Here is a 26430-nt window from a genome sequence, read left to right on the forward strand (position 1 = left end):
ATTATCTGCATGTGAGTTTAATGTAGCATAAGAAGTTTAAGAATAAATAATATAATATTATTTATTAAATAATATGTCTTGTTTGTTATAAGTGTTGTTTAAAAATAGGAAACTAGACTTTTCGTTTTTAATATTTATTTACATATTTCACCACAATATTACTATACATACTTTAACCCTTTTTCTTTCAGTCGGTACTATTAAATTGATTCATTTCTATATTAAGTAACTAAGAGTAAAAGATCTTGCAAGTTTTTCCTTTTTTGGTAAGGAGTAGGGTTAAAGGCTTTTTAATGGTGAACATTAGGTAGAAGGAATTAAAGTCTTCTAACTTGTATTAGCGGTTGCCGTAGTGACCATTTAATTGCATTAGCTTTAAATTATTATGTATTATAGCTCGAAAATACTTCAAGAAAAAAAATGCATTCTCACTTTAAAGATTATTATAGATAAATAGTTATATTTAATAATAGATAATTGAAATTTTCAACATTTAAAAGTATTTTCACCAACAAGAAGGACATAATTTGTTTAAAATTCTCTATGTTTACTGATCAAAGAGTTAACTGGAAGCTTGAGATCCTTTAAAATTTAAATGAAATTTACACACTAAACTAGATAATTCTCCAACCTAAATTAATCATGTAAAACTACCTGCTAAAAGCTGATAACATTTCTAGTTCAATTTCCATATATATTATATATCCTGCAAAACCCCTCACCCCAAATCACCAAACCATAGATAACCTGAGAGGCCAAAAATAAATCATGAAGAAACGCAGTCACTTTTTCTTCTATAGCTTCAGAAACCCTATGGAAGTAGTTTAGCAGCTATCTTCCTTGCTTTTCTGAAGCGACGAGCCCCAACATGTAGTCATCGAATACTTAAATACCAAATACCTCACCTCAATCTGTGCTATCTATCTGTTACTATCATTCTCTCTCCCCCTCTCAAGGTTAGTTCTCCCACTATTACTATTACTGTTCTTCTTCTACAGTTGCTTTCAATTAGTTTCTGAGGCATATTACTATTTGCATCTCTCAGCTATTTTCTCACCTGACTCTGCTCTTGAGCCACCAAGTTCGCTGCTGTTTGTTTGAACAAACCACGCCCTTCTTTCATGTAAATCTCTCTCTGTCTCTCTCTCTCTCTCTCTCTCTCTAATTAGTGCTCTTCATATCTTTCACTATTCAGAGAAGATTTCTGATCTTTCAGGTGAACGAGTAGTGAAGACTCAAATTAAGTTGACTTCACTGTTTGGTGAAAGTTAGTGATGCTTGATAGCTACCATATGATATATCTCTATATGACCATTTTGACGTCCTGGTATATATGTGTTTCTCTGTATGGTTTAATTTCTTGTCTATCTGTCTTCTTCAGCTCCTTTTGATTTCTTTGTTTCACTCTATACATCTTATACTGTTTGATGCACAGTGATTATACTATTCCATAATATTTTTCTTATCGCCTAAGTAAAACAAATTCTAATAGGTAACACTGTCTCACTTTAATTTAGCATTCTTCAGCTCCTTTTGATTCCTTTGCTTCACTCTATATATCTTACACTGTTTGTTGCATAATGATGGTACTATTCCATTATATTTTTCTCATTCGCATAAATGAAACAAATTCTAATAGATAATGCTGTCTCACTTTGATTTAGTATTGATCATACATCATCATTATTCATAATTTATATATGATCTGTGAGAGTGCTTAATTAGCTTCTATAACTAAGAAGAAGGCAAAAAAAAAAAAAAAGCAAATCGGAATTTAGAATTTAGATCTTAAAAATTAGATGGGGTGGTGGGAGAGATGCGTTTCTCTAGGTGTTTTTATCTGCAACTGTCAACTTCAGCTTGTTTTTTCGTTTCATGTGAAGTCTTAATCGGTAAAGACACTTTATATATATATATATTTCACAGCTGCTTGGTGCACATTCATGATGATACTGTGCCATATCATTTTTCCTGTTTTGAATAAAGGAAGCAATTTCTAAGAACATTGTCATTTTGTATTTAATGCATATATAGTCATTATTTTCAAGTATTAATGATCTGAGATTCTTACTGACTTGTGGAACAAGCAGAAGAAGAAAAAAAAGAAAAGTAAACAGCACAGAGTTATTTAATTAATATTGTGATCATTGCATTTTGAAACTCCACAAGTTCAAGCAAAACCTCCCGGGGGGGATTTAAATATGTGATATTATACTTTGTTTTATTAGAGCCACTTTTAGACAAAACAAAAGTTCAAGCAACACTGTAACAAAGTTAAAATAAAGTATAGTAGCAGTAAACAGCTATATAGTGAAGTAGCCAACTCATACTAATATACTATTATTTTATTCGGGTTAAGCTACAAATTTGTCCCGAAGATTTTCACTCAAGAGCACTTAGTACCTTAAAGTATTTTGGGGGCAGATTTGTCCCAAAAGTTTAAAATTATAGCAATCTTATTTCATACCATTAAAAATTTAATGTTGACTGAGATATTAACCATTAGCATTTTTAATAGTAGAGATAGTAGAGGGTAATATTACTGTAATTTTAAATTTTTGAAGCAAGTTTGTACCCAACAAAACTTCCAGGCACTCAGTATAGAACTTTCTAGACATATTGACACTAAATCCCTTTATATTATTATTATATCGGGTTATATATATAAGTTGGAAGAATGAAATTTGTTTTACGCAGTTGGATATATATATACAGTATCGCGCATAGTCAATCTGGAGATCTTGTGGTTTATTACTTTTCAGGGAAAAGATACTGACTTTTTGATGATACAATGAATGAATGAGCAGACAATATGGAAGCGAACCATGTAAAAAGGTCTCTGCGACATATCTGCCTATAACCGGCAATCATTACCTTTTTTATATATCTCTTTACATTTTCTCTGCATTTTAATATGCCTCTATAGTTTCCGTTGCAACAAGAACCTTGTTCACTGTTGATGATCATTTTCAGATTTTTTTAAAATTTATTTTAGGGTAAGCATTATTATCTAATGGCCGTACAAATGGATGGGCTTCAAATTGAATGGGACAACATAATTATCTGCTGCTGCAATCCAAGGTAAGTAAGAGGCCAATCTTTAAATTATTTATTCTTTACATTGTTGTGATAGTTGTTTATACACCTTAGTTAACAACTAAATTATAGTTTGCTGTTTTGCATGGAATTTGAGATGAAGAGTTATACTTTTTGTGTTTTATTTAGTGTGCCTTCTTATTTATGATTTTAGTATCTTGAATATATGCTATATAATTCTCATATTTTAATGAAACTCTGTGTGTGTGTGTGTGTGTGTGTGTGAATGCGATGCATTGCATGGAATCCGAGTAATTATTTGACTTGTTTGTAATTTGCAAATAATGGGGCTTGTTGTGTGTGTCAGTGTGTGTTAATTGTAGGTTATAAGATTTTCTAACCTAGTGATACTTTATTCTTATTTCTTGCGCATTTGGTTTGATGTATCATTATTAGTTGTTTTGGCCCAAAAAAAAATCATTATTAGTTGTTTTCCATTTTTTAAAAAAATTAATATTAATTCCAAACTTTAAACATTACATACACAGGCGTATCAATATGGAAGTAATCATCACATAGTTGAAACTAAAGTTGCTTTTGCTAAAGGAAAGAGAACTAAGGAAGGATTAAATGGCATAATCAAAACACACAGAAACATCCCTCTCTAGTAAACCACCTGAATCATTAAAGAAACCAACAACCCATATATAGCACATACTTGAAAAATTGGAGAAAGGAAGGAAGAAAAAGGAGATTTCAGAATTCACTCTTAAGCTGAACTCTAGACTCATATCTTGCACAGAGTTTGGAGTAAGTCGTACTATACATATAATTTTACTATACATATAATTTTAAGAATAGTGCAGTTTTCTACAAGTTTTATATTGTATATAAATATGATTACAAATAGGGATTCAAATCTTACATTTGGTTTGGTGAACATCAAAGATTTGAAGACCAATAAAAAAGAAGGAAAAGAAAATGTCAATCATGTTAGTGGGATCAAGAAATTGGCATGGACCACCTCAGGGATCATCAGGAGGCAACTGAAAATGACACTTAATTATAAATTCCACAGAACCCACTAAGAGTCTGATCTACACTTAAAGTGTTGCAATGATTAAGATAGAGAGGTAGAATTTATCATTTTGCTTGTGGCTAAGTTCAATGTGACTTGTCATGACAAGAAACTTAGTTTGACACATTTTAACCTTCGATGGATTCATCAATGATCAGTAGTTGTTTTGATAGAGGTTGACTGCCACTTTCTTCAGTGAATATCAATTTCTCCGAACCACAGAAAGAAAATATATATATATATATATATATAGTACCAATTTTTTGACTAATGTTTGGTTCCATGATTTATGTGCATAGGCGTGTGTTTGGAACAAGTTTGATAGGACTCTTTTTGGATGAAAGTTGGGTAAATAAGAAATTAAGAACATCTATTAGGGGTGGGTTTGGCATATAATTTTAAAAAAAAGGTAAAGAAAAAAGGGTGTGCATTTGTGTGTGCGCCTGTGGGTATATAGAGGGAGAGACATACACACTAAGAAAGAGTTTCAAAATTTTCCTAAAACCGTACTTATATCAATTTTGTTGAAGTCACTCACAAAACATAAGCCTCCATGAATGCTCAATATTTTCTAGTTAATTTGGATTTGACAACATAATTAGTGGAGATATTTTCACTTTACAATAAAAATATTAGTGAACAGAAGTGAATCTATACTTAGTTCAAGCATTCATAGATGAATATCACAATTATTTCATTAAACAGGACATTATGAGATGTTATAATAGTTTGAGATTTGATATTTGAGATATAGGTGAGACAAGTTAGACAACTACTATAAGTCCCTAAAAGGAATGAGCAAGTCATGAATATATTAGGGGAAGCTATATATATTATATAGCAAGTTGGATAATGCTTTTCCAGGTGCAGCCGTGCATTTTATTTTGGGAAAAAAAGTGACTTATTTCAAAATTTAAAATTAAATTTAAACTCAAATTCTGGATTTAAATAATAATTTTCCAGCATTCATTTAAAGGCCTAAGACCTAAGGCCCAGTCCCAGTCAATTCAAGTCTTTTAAATGAAATATATGCACATATATTATGTATGTAGATGTATAAGTATTTTTATTTATTGACAGAAGAAGGCTTCCTCTCATATCATCCATTTGGTCGTGTTTTTTTTAGAAGGTGTTTGGATAGAAACTAAACTATAGTTTTAGAAATATTTTTACGGTTTACAAAATAAATATGTGGAGGAGTTTGTCTCGTTTTACGGAAAAATGCTTCTAAAATCATGGTTTGGAGGTTGTCAAACACCCCCTTAATCTAGAATTTAAATTTAAACGCTACTAATATTATAATCTATTCTAACACAACATGCAGCAAACCGTGTAAATGGCGGAGTGGTCTTCTTTGTATCCATTAAAATTTACAATATCGCTCACAAATTATTCATAACATGTGCCATAAGCCAGACGTTTTATGCATTAATGGATCATAGTGCTTTAATTTGTATGTTTTCACACACAGACGCGCACACACAAATTGGAAAGTGAGTACAAATGAGAAAAAACTGATTTGATAGGCGATGTGGGGTTAGGTAAGGGTTGTTGGTGATGTCTTTGAGAAGATGGGAATGGAGAGCTCGAGCCTTTAAACGTACGATACATAGGTTAGGACGTTATAGATAGAAGCTAAGGTTTGCAGAAAATCCTCAGGTTGTAAAGATTCTGGCGCTATCAGATTCAGACCAGAACCTAGCTAGCTACGAACATTCAGGCGCTATAGAATGAATCTTCATAATTACTAATATTAGCTAGCTACTTGAGAGATTCAGACGCAAATAACATGAATTGATCTTACATATTTTAAGTGTATATATACGTTTGAGTAGCTTAGATTTAGTGATCATCATGCTCTCAATCATATATACATTAATGTGAGCATGTAGAGTTGTCGTACGTTCCAAATATATCTTCTGAAATTAAACTTAGCATATGGTTTTGGATTTTTTTTTTTAGTTTTATCATGATACAGTACTTAGTTATCAATTGATCATATAAGCCAGTAGAAATAATTCAAATCAGAGAAGAGTGATCTTCTAAACCAGCTAGAATCCTTATATATCCAAACTTAATGGTAAATCCAAAAAGTTCTAAACGTGAAAGAGAAGCTAAGTTCCCAGACAGTGATGAGGTGTGTGGGTGAGTGGGTGTGGAGAGTTCGTTTAATTTATAGCTTGATGATCCTCCTTAGGATATGAGGTTTGGATTATATTGTGGGAATCCATGTTTATCTAGATGCATGAAAGAAGGCATGCATGCCCCGAAATTGAACCATCAAATTTTAGAGTCAGTTTTTCCGTTTAATGAAATTAAAGAGCACAAAACCTATAAATTATTTTAATTACACTGAGAATTCTGAGCAAACGAGCATTAACACACACACTCACTAAAACCTACAAGACTATAGGGAAGGATGTGTCTTGAGACCAAAAACTAAAATACTTTGAGTCTTGAAAACAGGAGAAGATCAGAGAGGACAAACGTAAAGCAAGCAAAAACAGAAGAGACACCTAGCTACTTACCACTCTATAAAATATTACTTGATTACTTCATTTAAAAATTTGATCCTAAACACTAAGAAAAAGGGGTTAAAATAAAGGCTTGTCTTGGTTTTTAGGATGAAGCTTCATATCTTAGCATTTGCTCTGAAAATGTGTAATTTCTGTTTAACGAAAATGGCATCATCTGCATTTAGCTCCTTATAATAGTTAGTAATTCCCAGCAAAACTCTTTACCTCTTGTTGATGTTTTCTTAATTATTTCTTTCCATCTTCAATGTTAAATGAATAACTCCCTGAACTCTTAGCCTTCCTTCTCTGAATTTGCTGATAATTACATATATTACAGCTATAATGAATACTGTTATATAATTTATTTAAAATGATTTTAACCCCAGGAGAGAATTGAATTCAGATTGAACCAAACAAGGAACAAGTGATTTGTTTGCTCCAGTAGTATTTTTTGGCTTAATAATTAAACCTCATGGAACATCTAGACGTCTAGGCATTTAAATAGTTGTATTTTCTACTTTGTGAAGTTGAATACCTAATCTAGCAAGTATCATTCCATGCTTATAAGGTAAGACGTAAAACCTTTTTGGGCTATGGGAATGGTGGAATTTATTTGACTTCCCACAGTGCTTGGCCAATTTTTAATACCAAAGACTGGACTTGTGTAAAACATTCAGAGAAGACCAAACCATGAAAAAATGTCAATCTTAAATTGATGAGATCACACAACAAAAATGTCTAACAACATTTGTTCCATTTATAACATAGATAACATTATACTAATTTTATAAAAGTAGAGATGATGTTTTACTAAAGTAAAGTTCCATTTTCATGAGTTATAGAGTAGCATAAATCAATTGGGAGCTTTTCTAATGTTTATTTACTTTCGGTTCTTTAAAAATTTTTCATGCCAGATTGATATTTTTCAAATAATAAGGATGTCAAGTATATTTAATCCAACTAAGAAAAATTAGAGTTTTTCGCTCTATATTTAATCACTTGTAAACTTCAACATCACAAACCTAATTTTGAAATCAGAATTGTTACTGGCACATATATAAATCATGTTACAAATTTCATGCCCAAATAGAAAGTTTGAACCTAACAAGAAAATAAAACTAACTAGTTTCTCTCTAATTCTCTAACCCATTGTTATTAATTTAACACAAATTTTGATGATATAATGAAGCTATATATATGTTTGATCTCTCATTGATAAGATCCAAACCCACGTTAGACTTTTATTGTTTTTATTTCCCATTTTGCATTCGAGCCAAGTCTATCTTTTGCGGACTCGTTTCAAAGCACCCATATAGATCCTCATAAAATTGTAAATGGCTAGAATATCGATTATACATCGCATTTCTGGGTGTAAACTTTAATTTATATCGAGAGAATCCATACTTTTGTCAATTTTTGGCTTAGTCTCTATATTTTAAAATTCTATAATTAAATAATTATAGCTTAATCATTTTTTAAGTTAAAAAATTCCTTATTTTTAATGCTTTGGACATGTAAGATTTATACTAACAAGTGATAAAAGTAAGGATAATGAAGTAAAGTTAACTCCCATACATATATCGGTAAATGTGCCAAAGTATAATATAATGATTAAATTTAGTATTAAACGAACGTGTAATCTTATAATCTTGGGGTGTGTGCACATATGCATATGTAATCTCAAAAGCGTCTCTAACTATAGAAAGGTTCCATGGAATACTGAAAATTGTTTTAAAGAAACAACATACACAAGCAGTTTGATTTTATTTTTGTCATATCAATATATATATATATATATAGAGAGAGATAAAGTGATAGATAATTTAGTTATATTTTGTTTAAAAATCCTTGGTCCTATCTAAAATTATACCACTGTGCATGCTTGAAAATATAATTCGACCTTCTAATTAATTAATTAATTTGATTGAATCATTTCAACAACAATTATAGCAACCTCTGATCTGTGTAGGGGAATCATTCTTATAATCTCATTTGCTTCTTAGAGTTAGAAGCCATACACCATGAAAGTAACCTGATCAGTATCTCACCATTTTTAATCAATTCAAGTTCCCCTGAAAGCTCTCTTTACCTATCTTTGTTTGGCCTTTATTATTTTTCATTCATTCTTTTATTGGGGTTTCCACTCATTTATGGATTGAAATCTTCTAGAGATTGAGAGGATATGGTGGAGCACAATTAATGGTGGTTGAGCCATCGCTTTTAGGTTTTAGAATTATTTGCTGACATCCATGTGTGTGTCTGGGTCTTTGTGTGCATTTCATTTTCTGAAGCAACTGGGTTTAAAAAGTCATTGCCAATAGATTAGAAATCGCATTACCTCAGTTTGATTGGGAACAAAATTTAAATAAAAAAAACAAGTAGAAGAAAACTCAATTTTGTTGATTAAAACATTTTTTATGTTGACCAAATAAATTCATGCCAAATTTAATTATTAATATAATAATACATGCGGCCAATATTGACTTTAAAAGCACCATTTTACTTATGGATTGAATTGAAGAAATTATTATGATTGAGGATACAAATGGAAATATGAACCTATTGATCATCATCACCATCATCACGTACCAACATAAGAGATGTTCCTCGATCAAAAAATATTGTAATGATTGATTGGAAAATTGAATAACATCACATGCATAGACCAATTGGTAGGGACAAAATATACTTTAGCGTGATTTAATGGCTTGTCTGCATTTTATTTTATTTTTTCATGTGAGGCCAACTTTTAAAAGTCACCAGTCACAGCAATACTCGAAGACAGGTATCAAATTACAAAAAAAGAATTACAAGCTAACAAGATTCCGATTTTTCAAAAAACTACAAATATATAAATGAAAAAATTCGAAAATTATATGTAAACTATAGAAATTAAAATATCGAATCAAAACCCTGCCCTAATCATAAACAAATTTCCAAGTTACGTGATACGTATCGTGTTATATCCATATCAGAATATTATGCCAACTAGCTTGACAAGACCATTAACAATGAGATATGGCAGAAAATGATAGTGTTTGAAGACAAAGGCGGAGTTAATATTAATATACTTTGTAATATGTCTCACTAATGGGATATAGAAAATACATCAATGTTGATATGGGTAGCTTTACAGTCATTTTCAAACTTATTAATAAATTCCTTTTACATTAACTAGGTCTAGTTTGTCCTCTCTTTTAGGTTAGGACAACCTAACATGCCCCCCACCGCTCTAATCTTGTGTGATCATATTTAGAATTATAGGCAACATGTGATAACGTTTAATTACTTCCATGTTGCTACCTATGAAAAATCTCTCTCTTGAAGGATCCTAGGGTGTAATTGATATATTGTGGTTATTAATGGAAGGTTAGGGCTATATATAGCTTGTTGCTTTATATAGCCCTATACTGATTAGAAGTTTATGGACCAAAATATCAGCAAAGGATCTTGGAATTTTAATATTCTTATTGTGCGTGTGCAATACTCAAAGTAAATATCTAGCTAGTTAGGCTATTTTTATATTATCATTTTCATTCAGATTTAAAAAGTTATAACCAATTAAGGTTGCTAATTAAATTGACCACATGTGTGTTTAAAGGTATTTTTAATCAAGTCAAGTCTCATGATGTGTTTGAAGCATATTATATGCCAATTTAGGTGTACTTTATATTTAATTGTAATTCCTAAGCAATTACCCAAAATTCTTAAGGGCAAAGGACATACTCCTATGAAATCACATCAAGTAATAGAGCTTTGTCAAACTTTTTGTTTTTTAAAATCCTAATTATATCCGTTTATTTGACACATATATAGCTTTAAGTATCACACAAATATAGATATAAAAATCTTCCATGCACTGAAAGAATTTGGATTTTATATTAATATCAATATTAATATTTCTAATTTACAATGAACTGATCACAATTTAGAGATATGGGATTTGTTTTTGGGAATCACTCAAATTAAATCCTAACGAATCAGATCAATAGAATAGAATACAATCAAAATTTTGCAAGAAAAAAATTAAGGTCAAACAAAACAAAATAGACAGTATTGTTTATCATATTTGTATAGCTATTTTGAAGGCACCATTACTAGTATCCAGCTCTTTAGAGTCCATTAACCTCAAATTGCTCAACCCTGCCCTGAGGTTGAATTCTGTAAAAAGTCAAAGTCAATAGCAAAAATTCTGCATAGGTGGGATTTGGCTTTAATGCCATATGATACAACTGAACGATATATATGATTAGACTAATAACTATGTGTTAAAGCTTCTATATAAATTTAGTGCCTTTTATTATTAATTATCAGAATCCAATGTAACATTACGTCTAGAGATGCCAGATGAACAGGTATTTCAAACATCTACTAATATTATATTCGATCATTAATGAATTGTGATTAGTGCTTAATTAAGTATCCAAATTAGACTTGAAATTTGAGTTTGACATATTTGGATTTAGCATTCAAGATTTTGACATCTTTTCACATATTAGTGAGTGGAGAAAGTACTCATCATTAGTCAATATAAGTTATCCCTTGTTCCTAATCACTTTGCTTTTAACTTTCTCATATGCTTGTCTTCTTCATTAATTTCTTTTTTAATTTTAATTTTAACTCAAAATCATGTTGTCTGCATCATTAGTTGGTGCTTTTATGAAATGACTAGAGAAAAAGGAAATGCACAGTAAATATAAAAAAATAAAATAAATGAAAATATTAAAAAATACTATTAATAAGTTATAACTTGTATGTCTCATCTTATGTTCTGTATACAAATATATAAAAACCCCCTTAGTCCCCCCCCCTTTTTGCCCTTAGTTAAAGATAAACGCAAAGTGAAAGTTATGAAGTTCAAATGCAATGCAATAAGAGAACCTTATGATTAAGTTGCCTCTCAAGCATGATAGATATATGAATTAGTGCTTTAGGTAAAGGTCTTTTTCTTATAATCTAGTCAAATATTATTCGGAAATTTTTTTACAAATACATACGAACTAATCTAAAGAACGAGATAAAGCAAACCAAAAGGAATGTACTGAGACATGCCATATAAAAATATGGGGAAAAGATATAGTGCTTTTCTAATTTTTCAGTCATTAAACTATAACATGAGAATTGAGTTCTAAGCAGCCTAAAATATCATAATTGATTAAAATTCTTTTATGTTATGCTGTTAGTAATTAATAATTAATTGATATCATAATAAATTCTTAAATTAAGCTAATTAAAAAAAATATGATCCAGAAGCAAAGGGCAAGCATAATTGGCAAAATATTCAGGTTCTACCATATACACTTTTTGTGGGGGGGGGGGGGAAGCACTTAATTGGTCTTGTCCTGAAAGATCATGGTAGCTAGCAATGCATTAAAAAGCTAATAAACTCGTTAACGCTTTCCTACTTTGCTTCATACTGTACATATCTGCCCCTTAAAAATACCAATATAACTTATCAATTTTATCAAAATCAAATTAGACGCCATTTAGCGATTCACACTTTGGTAATAGTGGTGCTAGTAATTTATTTCTCTGATTCTGTACAGATATTGTTGATTTAGCATACAAATAATCAAGTTCCTTTATGGCGGGACTTTTACTTGATACCAATATACTATAAGCAAAATAGATTTAGCAGTTATTTCCCTCTAAGAGAACTTCATGTGCATTAACTTGGATTTAAATTCTGAATACATGAATTCACCATATAAGTATACATCTTATGCATTGAACTCATAATTAGGAACTTGACTATGTCTTCTTAATTCTTACTCTAACGTGTGAATATTCCCGACAAATTCTAGAAGAATTGACTATGAGAAATAATTGAAAATATGCCATATCACTTTGAAATATGCCTCTCAACTTGCAAAGCGTCTCTAGTTTTTCCATGATACAAGTTTCAGCTTAACCAGATGGTGGTTTTTTAGTATTAGAATTGAGTAATATCCAAATGCAGATACGTAGGCTTTTTAAAACTTATGTAATCATAACAGTAATTACACATTATGTATTGAAATAGAAAAAGAAAAGAAAAGAGATTGTGAATATATAAAGAGAAATATGATGTGATGATAGTTACACTTTTTGTGCTCTTTCCTCTTTAAATTCATGATTACATTGTTATAAAGGATTCAATTTGGCAATTCTACTTATTACATTGTTCCCCTTCTCATTTGTTGGTTGGACTTGTGCCAATTCATTTTTCCTAGCGAGAGCTGCCTCAAGCTTGTTATGATGTTGATGGTTGAGCATGCCTGTTACCTGAAATATCAGTTTGGTCTCCAAAGATATTATCTCAATATTCATTTTTTCTGTCCTTCTATTAATAACAAAATGGGTTTCAAAATTTATATTAATAGTGCTGAAGAAGCCATTAAAAATATAATGGCATTTGAAGGATCAAAATAAGGTACCAATCTAGTGTTACATCTATTATTTAGTGTTCTTCATAATCTCAAAATTAAATAATCTATATTTGTGGATCATATTCACACAATTTCAAAAGAGTGATACAAGAGCGAATGCAGTTTTATGTGGAATTCACATTTTACTTTTACACACAATTTAATTTTCCTCCATCTCTCTAATGCTTATATATATTTATTTCTATGAGTATAAGGAATTCATATGGCATAATCTCGCGCATTTTACCACATCAATTTGCCTAATGAAAATCAAATCTCAATAGCAATTTGTTTTAGATGATTCATTTGATTCTATTATATATTACATTTACTTTGTATTTGAAAATTCCCTTATGAAAATTGAAGGAAAAAGAAGTGAGATGCAATGTACATAATAGAAGTGAAATTTTAATTTTTGACATTTTCTTTAATTTAGATTATATTTAAGTCTGATACCTTTTCTTTGCAGATTTGCTTGAATCAGCAAGAGTACAGCAACATAGATGTTCATTAAAAAATCAAAATTTTTCATTTCTCCCCCAGTTCTGATCAATATTAGGCATACTAAGAGACAATAGTGTAATGCTGCAGGTGCCAGGTAGCTTGATGGAAGAAAGATATATCTGTTATAGCTTTGTTTTACTTGTTATTGAATATATATATACACAGACACATATAAATGGACAGATCAATGTTCTGCAAGTTCTTGAATCAAACCTCTCTGTCTCTCTCCCTCTCTCTCACACACACATTAGTGATCTGTTAATCAAATGAAATTTTCAAGTCACATTGAGAGTCATGGAATATAATCCTGAATTCTGAACTCAGAAGTATAACCTCTCTTATATACCAAAGTACAGCACACACACAGATATATATATATATATAGGTTAATGAGGGGGGCCTTCCACTTGAAGAGTTAAGAAAGCCCACAGATCAGTCCATCAAACTTCTCATAAATTAATCATGAGTTTTTGAAACTGAGGTCTTTACAGAGATGTTTAAACTCAGCTCACGAAAAAGTATCATATATGTATTTTTATTTAGACATCCTCAGAGAAGGATTATAAAGAAAAAGAAACTGATCTAGTATAGGATTTTACTGACATGCAATATATTATTTGTATACAAGACAAGAATATATCCTTCTTTAAACCAGAAGAATAAAGTTCTGTATAGTAAGTCTGTAAGCTCTTCTGAACAAAGACCTCTGTGCAGAGAAATAAACATGATCCACATAATTCTTAAGCTTCAAAGATGGAAAGTAGTTAGAGCTTTTGTCAATAGTTCCAGGGAATAATCATCTGCTATTCTTACAATGTTAATGTCCAGATTTGGAGATAGTTGATAATTTGGTCTTCCTATGAAGCAGAAGCAGCAAGAATTCATGCATGCTCATTAGAAAGCTGAAATTGCAAATATATAAAAATTCCTTGACACGTGCTTAATTAATTTTAAAGGTATAAGATGCAATAAATGCAAGAGTGAATGTCAGGACCTGTATGAGTACACATTAGTGCAAAGTTTCACTGAATCTTCAATTTTTCTATGCATAAAGTAATTGAAATAACTGATCATGAGGTTGTTTAAGATAATCAAATTTTCTTTACAGAGCCACAATAATAAGAATCAGAATAACTTAAGCAGCTGACATTGTTTGAAACAGGAAAATGCAGATAACTTGATCTTGGAGCTTGCTGTGTGAAATTTTTTATGCGGTTTGCTAGCTCCTGTTCTTCCCTCTGTTTGAGTTTTATTGGTCTTTAGCACCCTTTTACCAGAATTAATTGGCAGATTTCTCTGATCCATGCTTGCTTTAAAGTATAAGTTTAGAAAAAATTTGCAGAAAGGAGATGAAAGTTCTAGCGTAATCTTCTGAACCTTCTTTTCTTGCATTCAAGGTACATTACTGCTCAATATATATATATATATTTGCAACCATGGAATATATAGGTCCCGTGTACTGTGGAACATTAACCAAATAATTATATATATATATAGACTAAAAGCTGCTAGAGGGACAGTTCCTGATATACACTAGTTGGCATATTATATAATGTGAACCACACTTCAAATACTGGTCAGAAATAATACACGCAGCAACCTTGTACGTCAACTGTCATATGCCATAGGCTGATCATCATCAGGAGAAAAATCAGTACAAAGAAGGACTACAAAAATTAAAATTAATTGTAGAAAGGGAATAATTATATGGGACAGAAAAGTTACTGGTAGAGATCATAACACAAAAAAGAAGCTAGCTAGAACGCCTTCTTCATTCTGTGGCAAAGAGAATTCATAGTTCTTCTGATCATCATGAGATTGAAAATATATCATACTATTGTTGACGCTGATTGTTGCACTCTTCCCAAGACTTCCCATAAATTTGAAGATCTGCATGAGAAAAAAGAGAAACAAATTAGGGATCCCAGTCAATTCTAAATAACATCAAGGTCACAGGTGACGAAATACTTAATTAATTAAGATTCATTAGTACTTAAACCACCTCACGACCCAAGAAATTAAGCTTAGCAGTACAGTAGAGTCTGCAAGGCCGAAGAAGTCAAGCCAAAATAATCAATAAAAAAATTACAAATTTCAGCTCAATAATACAGGTCGAAGGATCCAACCTTCAATATAATCCTCAGTTTCTGTGAAAATTAACCGAATAGAAAAACCAAAATTGCTCGTGAAATTGAAAATACCTGTGGACATATTCATATTGGCTATAGCACAGAAATTGGGGCGCCCATTAGTGTCCCAATTCGGAGTCAGATTAGGGAATATGGAGTAGTCATGGCTAGTAGTAGCAGCATTAATGAGAGAGTTGTTGTTGGTGAAACCTGCTTCCTTGTGATTAGGGATCACAAGGTGGTTTTGGGGATGATTCGAATTCATCAGATTAGAAGGCTGCTTTATCTTCCTTTTGATCACAGTACACCCTTCAATTTCCATATTAGGCTCTTCTCTTCTTGTTCCTTCACTGGTATCAGTACCACAAACCACCATTAAGCTCTTTCCTTTGTGATTAGCCCTTTCCCTCGCCCTCGCCCTCGCCTTCTCCCTCGACTCCTTCTTCGCCTTCTCCGTATCTGACCTCCTCGGCTTGCCGGAATCCGAATCCACCCTCTGTGGTGATACCACTTCTTCGCAGTCAGAGGAGGAAGAGAAGCTCTTGTTGGTGTTGGTTTTGCTGTTACTGTTGCTTTTCTTCTTGCTTCGAGCTGCGACTTCAAGCTCTTGAATGGCTTTCTTGGACTTGGAGAAGAGCCAGTCGAGAGTGTTGCTGGCTTTGTCGAACCCTAACATGTCTTGCAGATCGAAGAACTTGCGAGCGATCTCAATGGACAATCTCACTCGTCGGTCTCTGAGGCCCTGAGATGTGCAAATCTTGCTGTGCCTATCCTTCTTGGAAGGAGGCTTCTTGGCGATGAAATTAGCAGGAACGACATTACAATCGGGAGCAATGTTCTGCTGTTTCCCGACCGCACAAGCATAGTCTGAGGGCGCAGCGAGATTATTACTGGTTAGTTGTTCTGGGATTAGAGTGGGTATGAAGGGCAGAGAAGGATTATGATCATGATGGTAAAAGATGGCATTCGCAGAAGTAGAAGAAGAAGAAGAAGCATTGTTTTCGAAAGCTGAAGGATGATGATGAAGAAAAGGGAAGGAATAAGAGGAGGAGGAGGAAGACGAAGAGAAAGGAAAGCAATAGTTGCTGTAATTATTAGTGGGAGTGAACATCTGAAACAAGATTTGGGGTTAGAAAACCCTAGCTTTTTCCTTCCTTTCTGCAGCAACGAAGGAGGACCACAATAATCACAAAAAGAGATACCCCAGAGAAGGGAATATAAAAACGAAGTAGCCCGCCACTGTATAGTAACTCTCTCTAGCTTCTCCTCCTCTTCCTCTTCCTGTGCCTCCAAGTAACACATAACGCAACCCTTTTTATAGAAAAAAGCCTTTTCCCATAGAAGGGAAACCACTCACAATCCCAGAAAAAGAAACAGTGAGAAAACGAAAGAGAGAGAAAGACAGAGAGAGAGAGAGAGCAGTCACATGGTTATATATTATTCCTTTCACCCGCTAAAGTAACAACTATTTAGGCTCGTTCGTATTTGGTTTCCGTTACCATATTGATTAGCACAAGAGCTGGACCAGATTCCAGTGGTAAGCGTACTGGTCAGTGGTAAAAAAAAATAAAAATAAAAAATAAAAACCCAAAAGTTGAAAGTCAGAGAGAGAGAGGGATAAGAAAGAAGGCGTAAAGAAGATGACAAGAGACACATAATTAGTGGGAGGGTGTGTCTCATTGAGTCGAAGCAGAGCAGAGACTGACGATGAAAATCACATCATTCAACTTTTAAAATCGTTATATTTTTTTGCATATATAACAGACACACGCACGCTGGTGTAGACAGAGAGAGGGGGGGAGAGAGATATATAGATATAGATATATATTAGATAGGGTTAACAGGGTGAAGCTTTTGGCCTCGCTGCTCGGATAGATTCTGACTGACGGAGTTAACAGTTGATGAATAGCATCTTCGTTTTTATCGTTTATGGTAACCTACCGTGTAACGTGAATTTTTCTTAAACCGTTATATCTCATGTCCAAACATGGCATCCTTAGGCCATTATGGTATTTCCCACAATTTAGAACATCCTTTTTGGACCTCCTCGCATGGTTCTGGACCTCTGGCCAAGGGAAAAAAAAAAAGGACCTATCAGCATGGATAAAGAAAGAAATATATTGTTTCTCAGCACAACTTTCCGGCATTTATATATTTGACTTTTATACATAGAGCTAGCTGTGTGATACAATATGTATTTTAAAGTTTCTAAATTGTAAATAAATGTGCTTTTGACTCAATTATATTTGTTTTATTGTTATATTACTATTTACAGATGCATAAAAAAATTCAAATTTGTTTTATTTTTTTCAACATAAAAGAAATACACATACACACTCATGTGTCATATTCGAATTTTAAAAAATTATTACGGTCAGCAATGTTACTACTAAAAACAATTGATTCTTTATTACTAATTATAATATATCGTTATATTAATAAATATATCATTTTGTCATGTCATATGCGTATTGGGATTAATACCAATATTTCCTAGGTGTGGACAATTATCATCTTAGGTGATCGTAAGAATATATAGATAATATATTGCAAATTAGTGGAATTTGGGATATGTCTAGGAAGTTCATATTTGAATGGATTTAAATTTACATGGATGGGTCTTAACTCATTTGGGGCTTATTTGGAATCGTGATAAGAGTCTTCAAAAGCAATTTTCTAATCGTAATTTACAAAATGCACAGTAAGTTTACTACTCCTCCGGTCCTAATTATAAGACCCAATTGACTTATTTGAGGAGATTAAGGAAGTAAGTTAAGTTGGTTATTTATAATAAATAAGTGTTGTCATTCCTAAAATATCCTTGCTAATTAAGTATATTGGCTAAAACTATCATTATTAGAAGGATTATCTTGGAAAAAAATGCATAAATATAAGAGACAAAATGGATTGGGTCTTATAATTAGGACCAAATAAAAAGTCAAATTGGGTCTTATAATAAGGACCGGAGGAGTATTAAAAAAAATTTTATCTCGATTTACGTCAAAATATTTATAAATATTTAAGATAAGTGGATGCAAACAAGCTCTAAGTTCCCTTCCTAGATGCGGTAAGCCCTTGTTTCTCTCATTATGGGGGTAGTGTATATTTTCATTGATCAGTTTCCCTATGTCCTTCTCCGCAACGATGACAGTGGTGGTGAGATCAGGAAGGGGAAGGAGGACTTATGCCAAGATTAGGAGATTGGAAGATCAAAAGGTAATAGAGGAAAGACATAAGGAGAATGCCACATTTAATTAGCTCTTTATAATGATTTTGTTTGTGATTCTGGCTTCTTTTGATATGCTAATTACGGCTAATTCTGCTGGAAAGTCCTGGTGGGATACTTTTGGTTATTGAAAACATGTTGATATGAAATTAATGTTTTTCTATGGTTGTTTGTTGCTGGTCAAATGATGTTTCATGTTTGTTTCGCATGCGTTTATTGATATATGCATAGCTGGCTCTGTTCTATCGTGTGTGGTGATGTTTAGGGGCCCTGCGAAGCCTCTACTGCTATAAGAGAATGTTTAAGGGGTGGGGAATTTATGAGAGCGATCTTCCAACAAATATATCACCACCTTTAAAAAAATTTAAAAAAAAACCACTCATCCAGTTCTAAATATAAGACTCATTTTGTAGTGTATTATACTACAAAATGAGTCTTATATTTAGGACCAAAAAGAGTATTAAATTGCTTTAAGCTATTTGTATGTATAATTTTTTTAATATAATTTGTTTTATCTATAAATTAATATATAATTTAGGTATAAATTTATCTACCGTAGTATTAAAAAAATAAAAGCACCAAGCACTATAATAAAATATTGAGAGTAAAAATACCTATCAACTTTTTAAAACGGGACAAAAATGTCATTTCTATTAACCCTTTGCTTGGATTAAGAAAAAATTGGGGAGGAAAGAAAACTAGAGAGGAAAGCATGGAAAGAAATAAGTTTTTTCTTGTTTGGATAGGAGAGAAAATGTGAGATGAAGGAAAAGTAAGGGAGAAAATAAGATAGGTCCCATGCCTTATTTTTGCTCCAAATTTTCTTTCCATATATGGAGAGATTTGGAAAAGAAAACAAGATTTTCATGATTACCCTTCCTTTCTCTTACTCTCTATATTTATTTTCTTTTATTATAAAAAGTTATTCCTTTTTTATTTTTTATTTTAAAACAATGTTTTTATTAAATAATTTGGTTTTAAAACATAATAATCGGAAAAAAATATATATAAATCAAGTAACTTGATTTTAAATTATTTGATGATGCTAATGTTAATATAATTTTTCTATTACAATATTTAATTTAATTTTAATTATGATATATTTTGTTAAAAACATTTTAGTCATTTAGATATTTACTAATTTTTTCTTCTCTTTATTTTTTTTAATCCATCTAAATAAAAAGGATGATAACAACTTCCTTCTAATTTTTCCTTCTCGCTATTTTCTTCTCTCTCATTTTTTTTATTTTTAGTTTTTCTTCCCACCCAAACGGAAACCTAGTGTTCATCTCACTTCTTTTATGTGGGCCCACCAAACATACACGTGTCAAATACTTTGGCATGGAATCTCTCATCTTGGTCAACTCAACTTCTCGCCCCTATCCTATCTCTATCAAAGCACTACGTGGCAGCTTAGGATGCACCAATATTGGAGACCCAAGCCAACCCTCTCTTCCCCACTGTTCACTCCTCGTCCCCTCGCACGCGGTCACCCACCCCTGCCTTTTCTTTTCATTTCTCTCTCTCCTTACCTCTCTCCTTCGCTTTTTTTCCTTTCTAAAGCTGGACACGCGCTCGTCGAAATCTGGAAGTTATGAACGCCGGCACCGCCATCTTCCACTGCTATCTCAGAACAAACCCCTCAGTCAGCTCACCTGGGATGATTGTTTGATATTTTTTAGAATGATTGTTTCTGGATTGGATTGTATTGTGCTTGATGTTGATGATTTACTCTCATGGTTCTTCAAGTTGAGCCTTCTTTTTCACTGATGAAACTAGTCTGAGTAATAATGGTCAATAATGATGATGATTTCCATGGTTTTCATTCTGTTCTTTGTTGTGATTTCAAATTTTCTAATCTTCTTCTACTCTTATCATTTTAAATATTTGGTTACTTGTGGTTTGTGATTTTTAAGTTTGGATATAAACTATAATTTCAGAAGTATTTTAAAAGTAAATATGTAGAGGAGGTTATTTCGTTGTGATTTGAACCTTGATTTTGATTTTGCCAGCGTTAGGATACTTAAGAACTTGATTGTGTGTGATTTTTTTGGGTTATCTCGATTTGATTAATATTTCTGGTGGAAGCAAGAGGACAAAATGGAAGGGGGTTGATGATGACGGTGATGCTCCGATGACGGTGGGAAAGGCGACGATCGTGGAGGGGAGGAAGCCTCCGCGCCACCATTTTTAGTCAAAAAGTGTATTTTCCCCCGAACGGTTAGTGTATTCAGTTTAATGAGGATAGCCCTATCATCTGCAACATTTTTGTTATTCTAATCTAATCTACATAAATATTTTAAAAAATCACATATTATAATTAAATAATTTAATAATTTTCTTAATATTTTTAAGTTTATATCACATATTATATTAAATAATTTAATAATTTTTTAATATTTAAGTTTATTAATTAAGTCTTATATTAGGTAATACTATGTTTTAGATAGGAACTGGCCAGTGCGAAGTTTCAAAGCATGGAGTTAAATTTTCCTTTCATGATTGATTCCTTCATATTTTAATATTTTTGGTTTTTATATGTTTCAACTTAATCAACAATATGATTTTCGTCTTCTGCCTGATTAAAAAATACCCAGTCTAATTTTAAAAAAAAAAATAAAGCCAAAAATCTTGTAAAATAATGGTGTGAATACTCCTATAGAAGAAGCCACCTAAATTTTAACTAGCGAAAATGACATTTCAGCAAAAAATAATAGGGGTTTAGTTCCATAAAAAGAAAAAAAGAAAGGGGCAAAAATATTTACCAGAAGGGGGAGGCAGGTGGGAAAATGCAGAGAAATACACAGAAGAAGACTGTAGTTGAGGGCCAATAAAAATCACGCGAATCCTAAGCTGCTTGGAGCATTCACTGTAGCACACTGAGATGTGCTGTAGTACTTTTGTCCATCAACAAGTAAATCCTTTCACAATGCCCAATTGCCCAAAGGATTAACATTTTTCATTCAATTTTAATATCTCATTGTTAGAAATATGAATAACAACACATATTTATTTTTTAATTTTATATTTTGCATATAAAAAAAGAGGGTGTGTGGGTAATTTTTTTATTATTATTATTATTATTTTGGGAAGAAAAAGGGTTATGAATGGGATTGTGTTGAGGGGATCGTACGTAAATGTCACTGTCAAGTGAAGAACTATTCCGTCTCTGACACTTGAATTGCTGTGCTGTATATAAAGTATTTATTGTGCTCTGCTGCGACTTTCGTGGCCTTATCCCCCACTACAGGTATCTGACTGCAAAGCATACCCTTGCCAAAGTAGTTTTAACATTTATATTTATATTTTATAAATAACACTCCCTCTCGTCCACTATGCAAAAGAATGTTGGGGAAATGACAATATTACAAATCAAGCGTCTCATCAGAGTTAAAAATAATAGAGAGAAAAAAGTGGTATCTAATTTAATATTTGGGATAATTAATCTCCAGGTCCTTATAGTTTCATCTGATTTTTAATTAGGTCCTTATAAATTTTTTTTTATCAGATCCTTTTACTTTCATGTGTTTTTAATCAAGTCCTTCTATTTTTTTTTTTTATCAGGTCCTTATAGTTTCACTTATTTTTTAATTAGGTGCTTTGTAGTTTTTAAAAAATTATTTATTAACTTTATTCTTTAAAATTAATTTCATTTTTAAATTAATAATTATATAATTGGACAAAATAATTAATATAATCATTTATAATTAATAAATAATCAGAATAATAATTATACTTAAATATAAATTATTTATAATCATATTTTAATTTTAGAAAAATTTATTATTATAATTTGAATTTTATAATTATAAAAATTCGAATTGAAAATAAATAATATATTTGTTTAACTAAAAATTTAAAAGAATATTAACATAAGATTGTTACAATAATTTATTATTTTTAAAATGTTATTATTTGTAAAGTAAAGAATAAAAACTACAAGAATCTAATTAAAAACAAAGTAAAACAATAAGGACCTGATAAAAAGAAAAAAAAATTATAAGGACTTGATTAAAAAATACATGAAAGTATAAGGACCTGATAAAAAGAAAAAAAATTATAGGGACCTAATTAAATACCAGTTGAAACTATAAGGACTTATATATTAATTATCCCTTAATATTTTATAAATATAGTTATATAATTAAAATGTCTTTATATCAAATAGTTATTAATGAGTTTTGAAATAGTAATATAAGTATTGAATAGCAAATGATAAAAAATGTATTATCAATAACAAATTATTTATTAATAAGTTGTGAACAAGTAATAATAAGTGTTGAACAGCCAATACTAAGAAATGCACTGGTAATAACATATCTAATAGTTTTTTTTCAAATATGATACAAAGGACATTTTAGTCATTTAATTACGTTACAAAATACCAGATGAAATATTACTTCCTTCTCTATTATTTTTTAACTCTTGCCTAAATGGGGAAATGAAAATTTTAGGGTTCTTTTTTTTAAAAAAAAATTTCCCAAGAATGTTTTAGCACATATATTTATATATATCAATTTTTTTGTTTTTGTCTTTATTAATTATTAGTAGTTGGGTTAAAGACTTTTAAGTATTTTGTCAAATATATTCAATAATTTCAAGTATTTTATGATTGATTTAATATTTAAAAATATTTTTTAAATACATTCAGTAATATAAAATATTTTTTTTATGTGTGTTCATCGCCTTGAAAAAAACATTGGAAGAAAACATTTTGAAGTGCTTGGTGTAACAAATTTTTGGAGAATTAACAGTGATGTTTAGATAGTCTTGAAAAAAGACTTTAAGGACACAAATTTTCACGAAAACTAGTACTTTAAAGGTAAAATTTTACCATAGAAAACACAAGAAAAAATATTTTAGAGGATAAATTATAAAATATTTTAAGATATTAAACACACACATGAAAAAGTATTCCAGAGTGTTGACTAACTCTTAGTATTTGCTATTTTAATAAATTTTTAATTTAAATAATTCAATTATTTGCATATTCTTAAAAAATAATGGAGGGAGTAGATAGTATATTTCACTTTCATATTGGGTATTAAAATATGCGATCATAAGTACAATACGCGCACAAATTCAAAACTCCATCCATCATATAAAAATTTAATAAGCCATATCATTGGGTATTTAGAAAATTGCTTTAAACCATCAAAACGAAGGCTTTCTAAGAGTTCCCCTAAAAAGAGCTTTGTGCTCAGCCCTCTAAGAAAGCAAAAATACTTGGTTCCAAATACCCTGTCCTGAATTATAAGGACAATACTCCTCTAATCTTTAATACAAGATTTATTTAACTAATTTGATTAGATTAAAAAAATTAGGTAAGTTAATTAATTATAAGAAATGTGACGCGTTTTTTCTAAAAGACCATAATCATTTTTCTTAATACTTTCTCTTCCTCTCCTCCTTAATTATGGTTGAGAGAGTATCTATGGGGGTAATTTAGAGAAAATTAATAAATGTGATAAATGAGTCTTATATTTAAGACCAAAATCAACTCAATAATTAGATCCTATATTAAGGACCGGAAGAATAATTCATATGACTGATAAATTTACAATAATTTTTTTTTAAATGCAGCCTAATATGTGTGTGTGTAAATGTTTCTCTTAATTCCAAATGCGGTAGTTCATGTTGTGCGTCACTAAAGTATGGACAATGCAGTCCCATAAGTTATATTTAAAGAGAATTACAATGAGGTCCCAAGCAAGAAAACTAATTAAATAACAAGTCCCAAAAATTGTCATTCTCACTATAAGACTTGTCATTATGGGCTGTTGAAGTTGTTATTGAGATCTTTTGATAATTATCTCTCTTATATGAGACTTGATTATAATTTTTTTTTTTTTTTATATTTAAAGGCTGCAACCTGCAAGTCAATCTTTCTCTATGTGAGGAAAAAGTCTAGCATTTTAATTTTAAAAAAATACCTTTTTTTTTTAAGTCTATTAACATATAGACAACTATTCAAACATATAGTTCAGAATTTACGTCCTTTTTAATCGGACTTCCGAAATTGTAAAATTTAAAATCATGAATGAGAAAATGAATAAATGATTTTAAATTCTAAATATATGCATGTTGGCGTTGTAATCACTATAGAATATTTAATTTATATTGAGTTATTGATGCCATCAATAAATAATAAATAAATGGTACGTAAATTGTAATAAGAAATTTTAATCATATAATAAATAAAATGGAGACTTAGTCCGAAAAATGAAACTAAAATACTTAGATCAAATTTTTATATGTCATGTTCTTCAATTCTATTTTTATGTGAGTTTATAAATGGTAATATTTTAAAGATAAAACATTTGTTCAATTGTCGAGAATTTAATATAATAAATATAAATAACAATGTAAGTATTGTTGTACTTATTATCACTGTTATTATTGTTACAACTCAATTATAACATAAGTCTCATAGAACTAATGAGGCATTTTATATTAGCCATGGAATTCAAATCTATCATATTTTACAGTCTTCACTATCTAGCCCGATTTTCATTGACTAATTATTCATGATTTCTTGACGTAAAGTTAAATATAAAATAAAATTTGTTTACGTAATGAATTTTTAACTTACCAATAAATATATAGTTAGAGTTATGACTTTCTTTGAAAAAAATATAGATGTGCAATCTATAAGAATCGTTTCTAATCTTATATTAATACATTAATTGATTATAGGAGAATATCACTTTTTTAAATAGCCTTGTCTTTTTTGGGAAAATTGATAAAAGGTCCCCTTAAAAATTTTATTTATAAAAACAACCTCATAAATTGTTATACAAAAAAATACTCATACTATACAAGTTATATACACATAAAATACTGGTATTCTAAAAAATTTTAATGAGAGACTTTAATTTTTTTTTCCTTTCTTTTACTTACCACTCTATCAATTCAAGGGATCCAAGAAACAAATTTGGCTCTCTCTAAATAGTAATGACCAATTTTGTAAAAAGTCAAAAGAAATACACCACATGAAAAATTGTAGGGACAATTAATATTTTGGTCCACATAATTTTAACTCATTTATAATTCAGTCCCTATATTTTAACTTAGTACAATGCAATCCTGTAATCTTAATTAAATTACAACTCAGTTCTTAAACTTTAACTTGATAACTTAGTCATTATAATTTTAACCATTTAAAATATTAATCTTTATATTTTAAAAAATTATATATTTCATGAAGCCAAAAAACTAATATTATAAATTATCGAAACACTAAAGACTAAGCTGCACCTAGTTAAAGTTTAGCGATTAAGTAGTAATCAAATCAAAACTATAAGATACTGAGTTCTGCAAAGTTAAAGGAAGTGTTTGGGCATGATTCTAAAAATAATTTTATGACATAGAAAATAAATATATAAAAGGAATTATGTCTCAATTTATGTAAAAATATTTTTTAAAAAGTGGTTTTGTCATGTTAGGATCCAAACACCTCCAAAATTTATGACCGAAGTTATAACTACCAAAAGATTCTTTTTTTTTTTTTAATTTCATATACTCTTTTGAAAGA

The 26430-nt window shown here is 30.7% G+C and overlaps 1 protein-coding gene across 2 annotated transcripts; it reads right to left on the minus strand.

The window, feature by feature from the left end:
* Positions 1-14960: 14960 nt before the first annotated feature.
* LOC114726971 (transcription factor CYCLOIDEA-like) lies at positions 14961-16943 on the minus strand. Of its 2 annotated transcripts, XR_003738546.1 has the most exons (3): positions 15743-16943; positions 15267-15431; positions 14961-15170 (listed from the first exon to the last, which is right to left on the minus strand). XR_003738546.1 is itself a non-coding variant. In XM_028913679.1 (2 exons), exons 1-2 carry the CDS (start codon positions 16779-16781, stop codon positions 15376-15378), a joined length of 1095 nt encoding a protein of 364 aa, XP_028769512.1. In that variant the 5' UTR covers positions 16782-16943; the 3' UTR covers positions 14961-15375. The 2 variants fall into 2 exon arrangements, 1 of the variants encoding a protein (XP_028769512.1); XM_028913679.1 differs by having other exon boundaries at positions 14961-15431.
* Between the last annotated feature and the right edge of the window lie 9487 nt (positions 16944-26430).

This window comes from Neltuma alba, unplaced genomic scaffold, assembly GCF_004799145.2.
Source record: "Neltuma alba isolate B1F8T4 unplaced genomic scaffold, ASM479914v2 tig00012416_pilon, whole genome shotgun sequence".
In the NCBI taxonomy this organism is placed as follows: domain Eukaryota; kingdom Viridiplantae; phylum Streptophyta; class Magnoliopsida; order Fabales; family Fabaceae; genus Neltuma; species Neltuma alba.

Coding starts and splice junctions, on each gene's coding strand:
- LOC114726971 (XM_028913679.1), bottom strand. CDS start 16,781: ATGTTCACTCCCACTAATAATTACAGCAACTATTGCTTTCCTTTCTCT. Junction 15,432..15,742: donor CAATATGAATATGTCCACAG/GTATTTTCAATT, acceptor TTTCTCATGCAG/ATCTTCAAATTTATGGGAAG.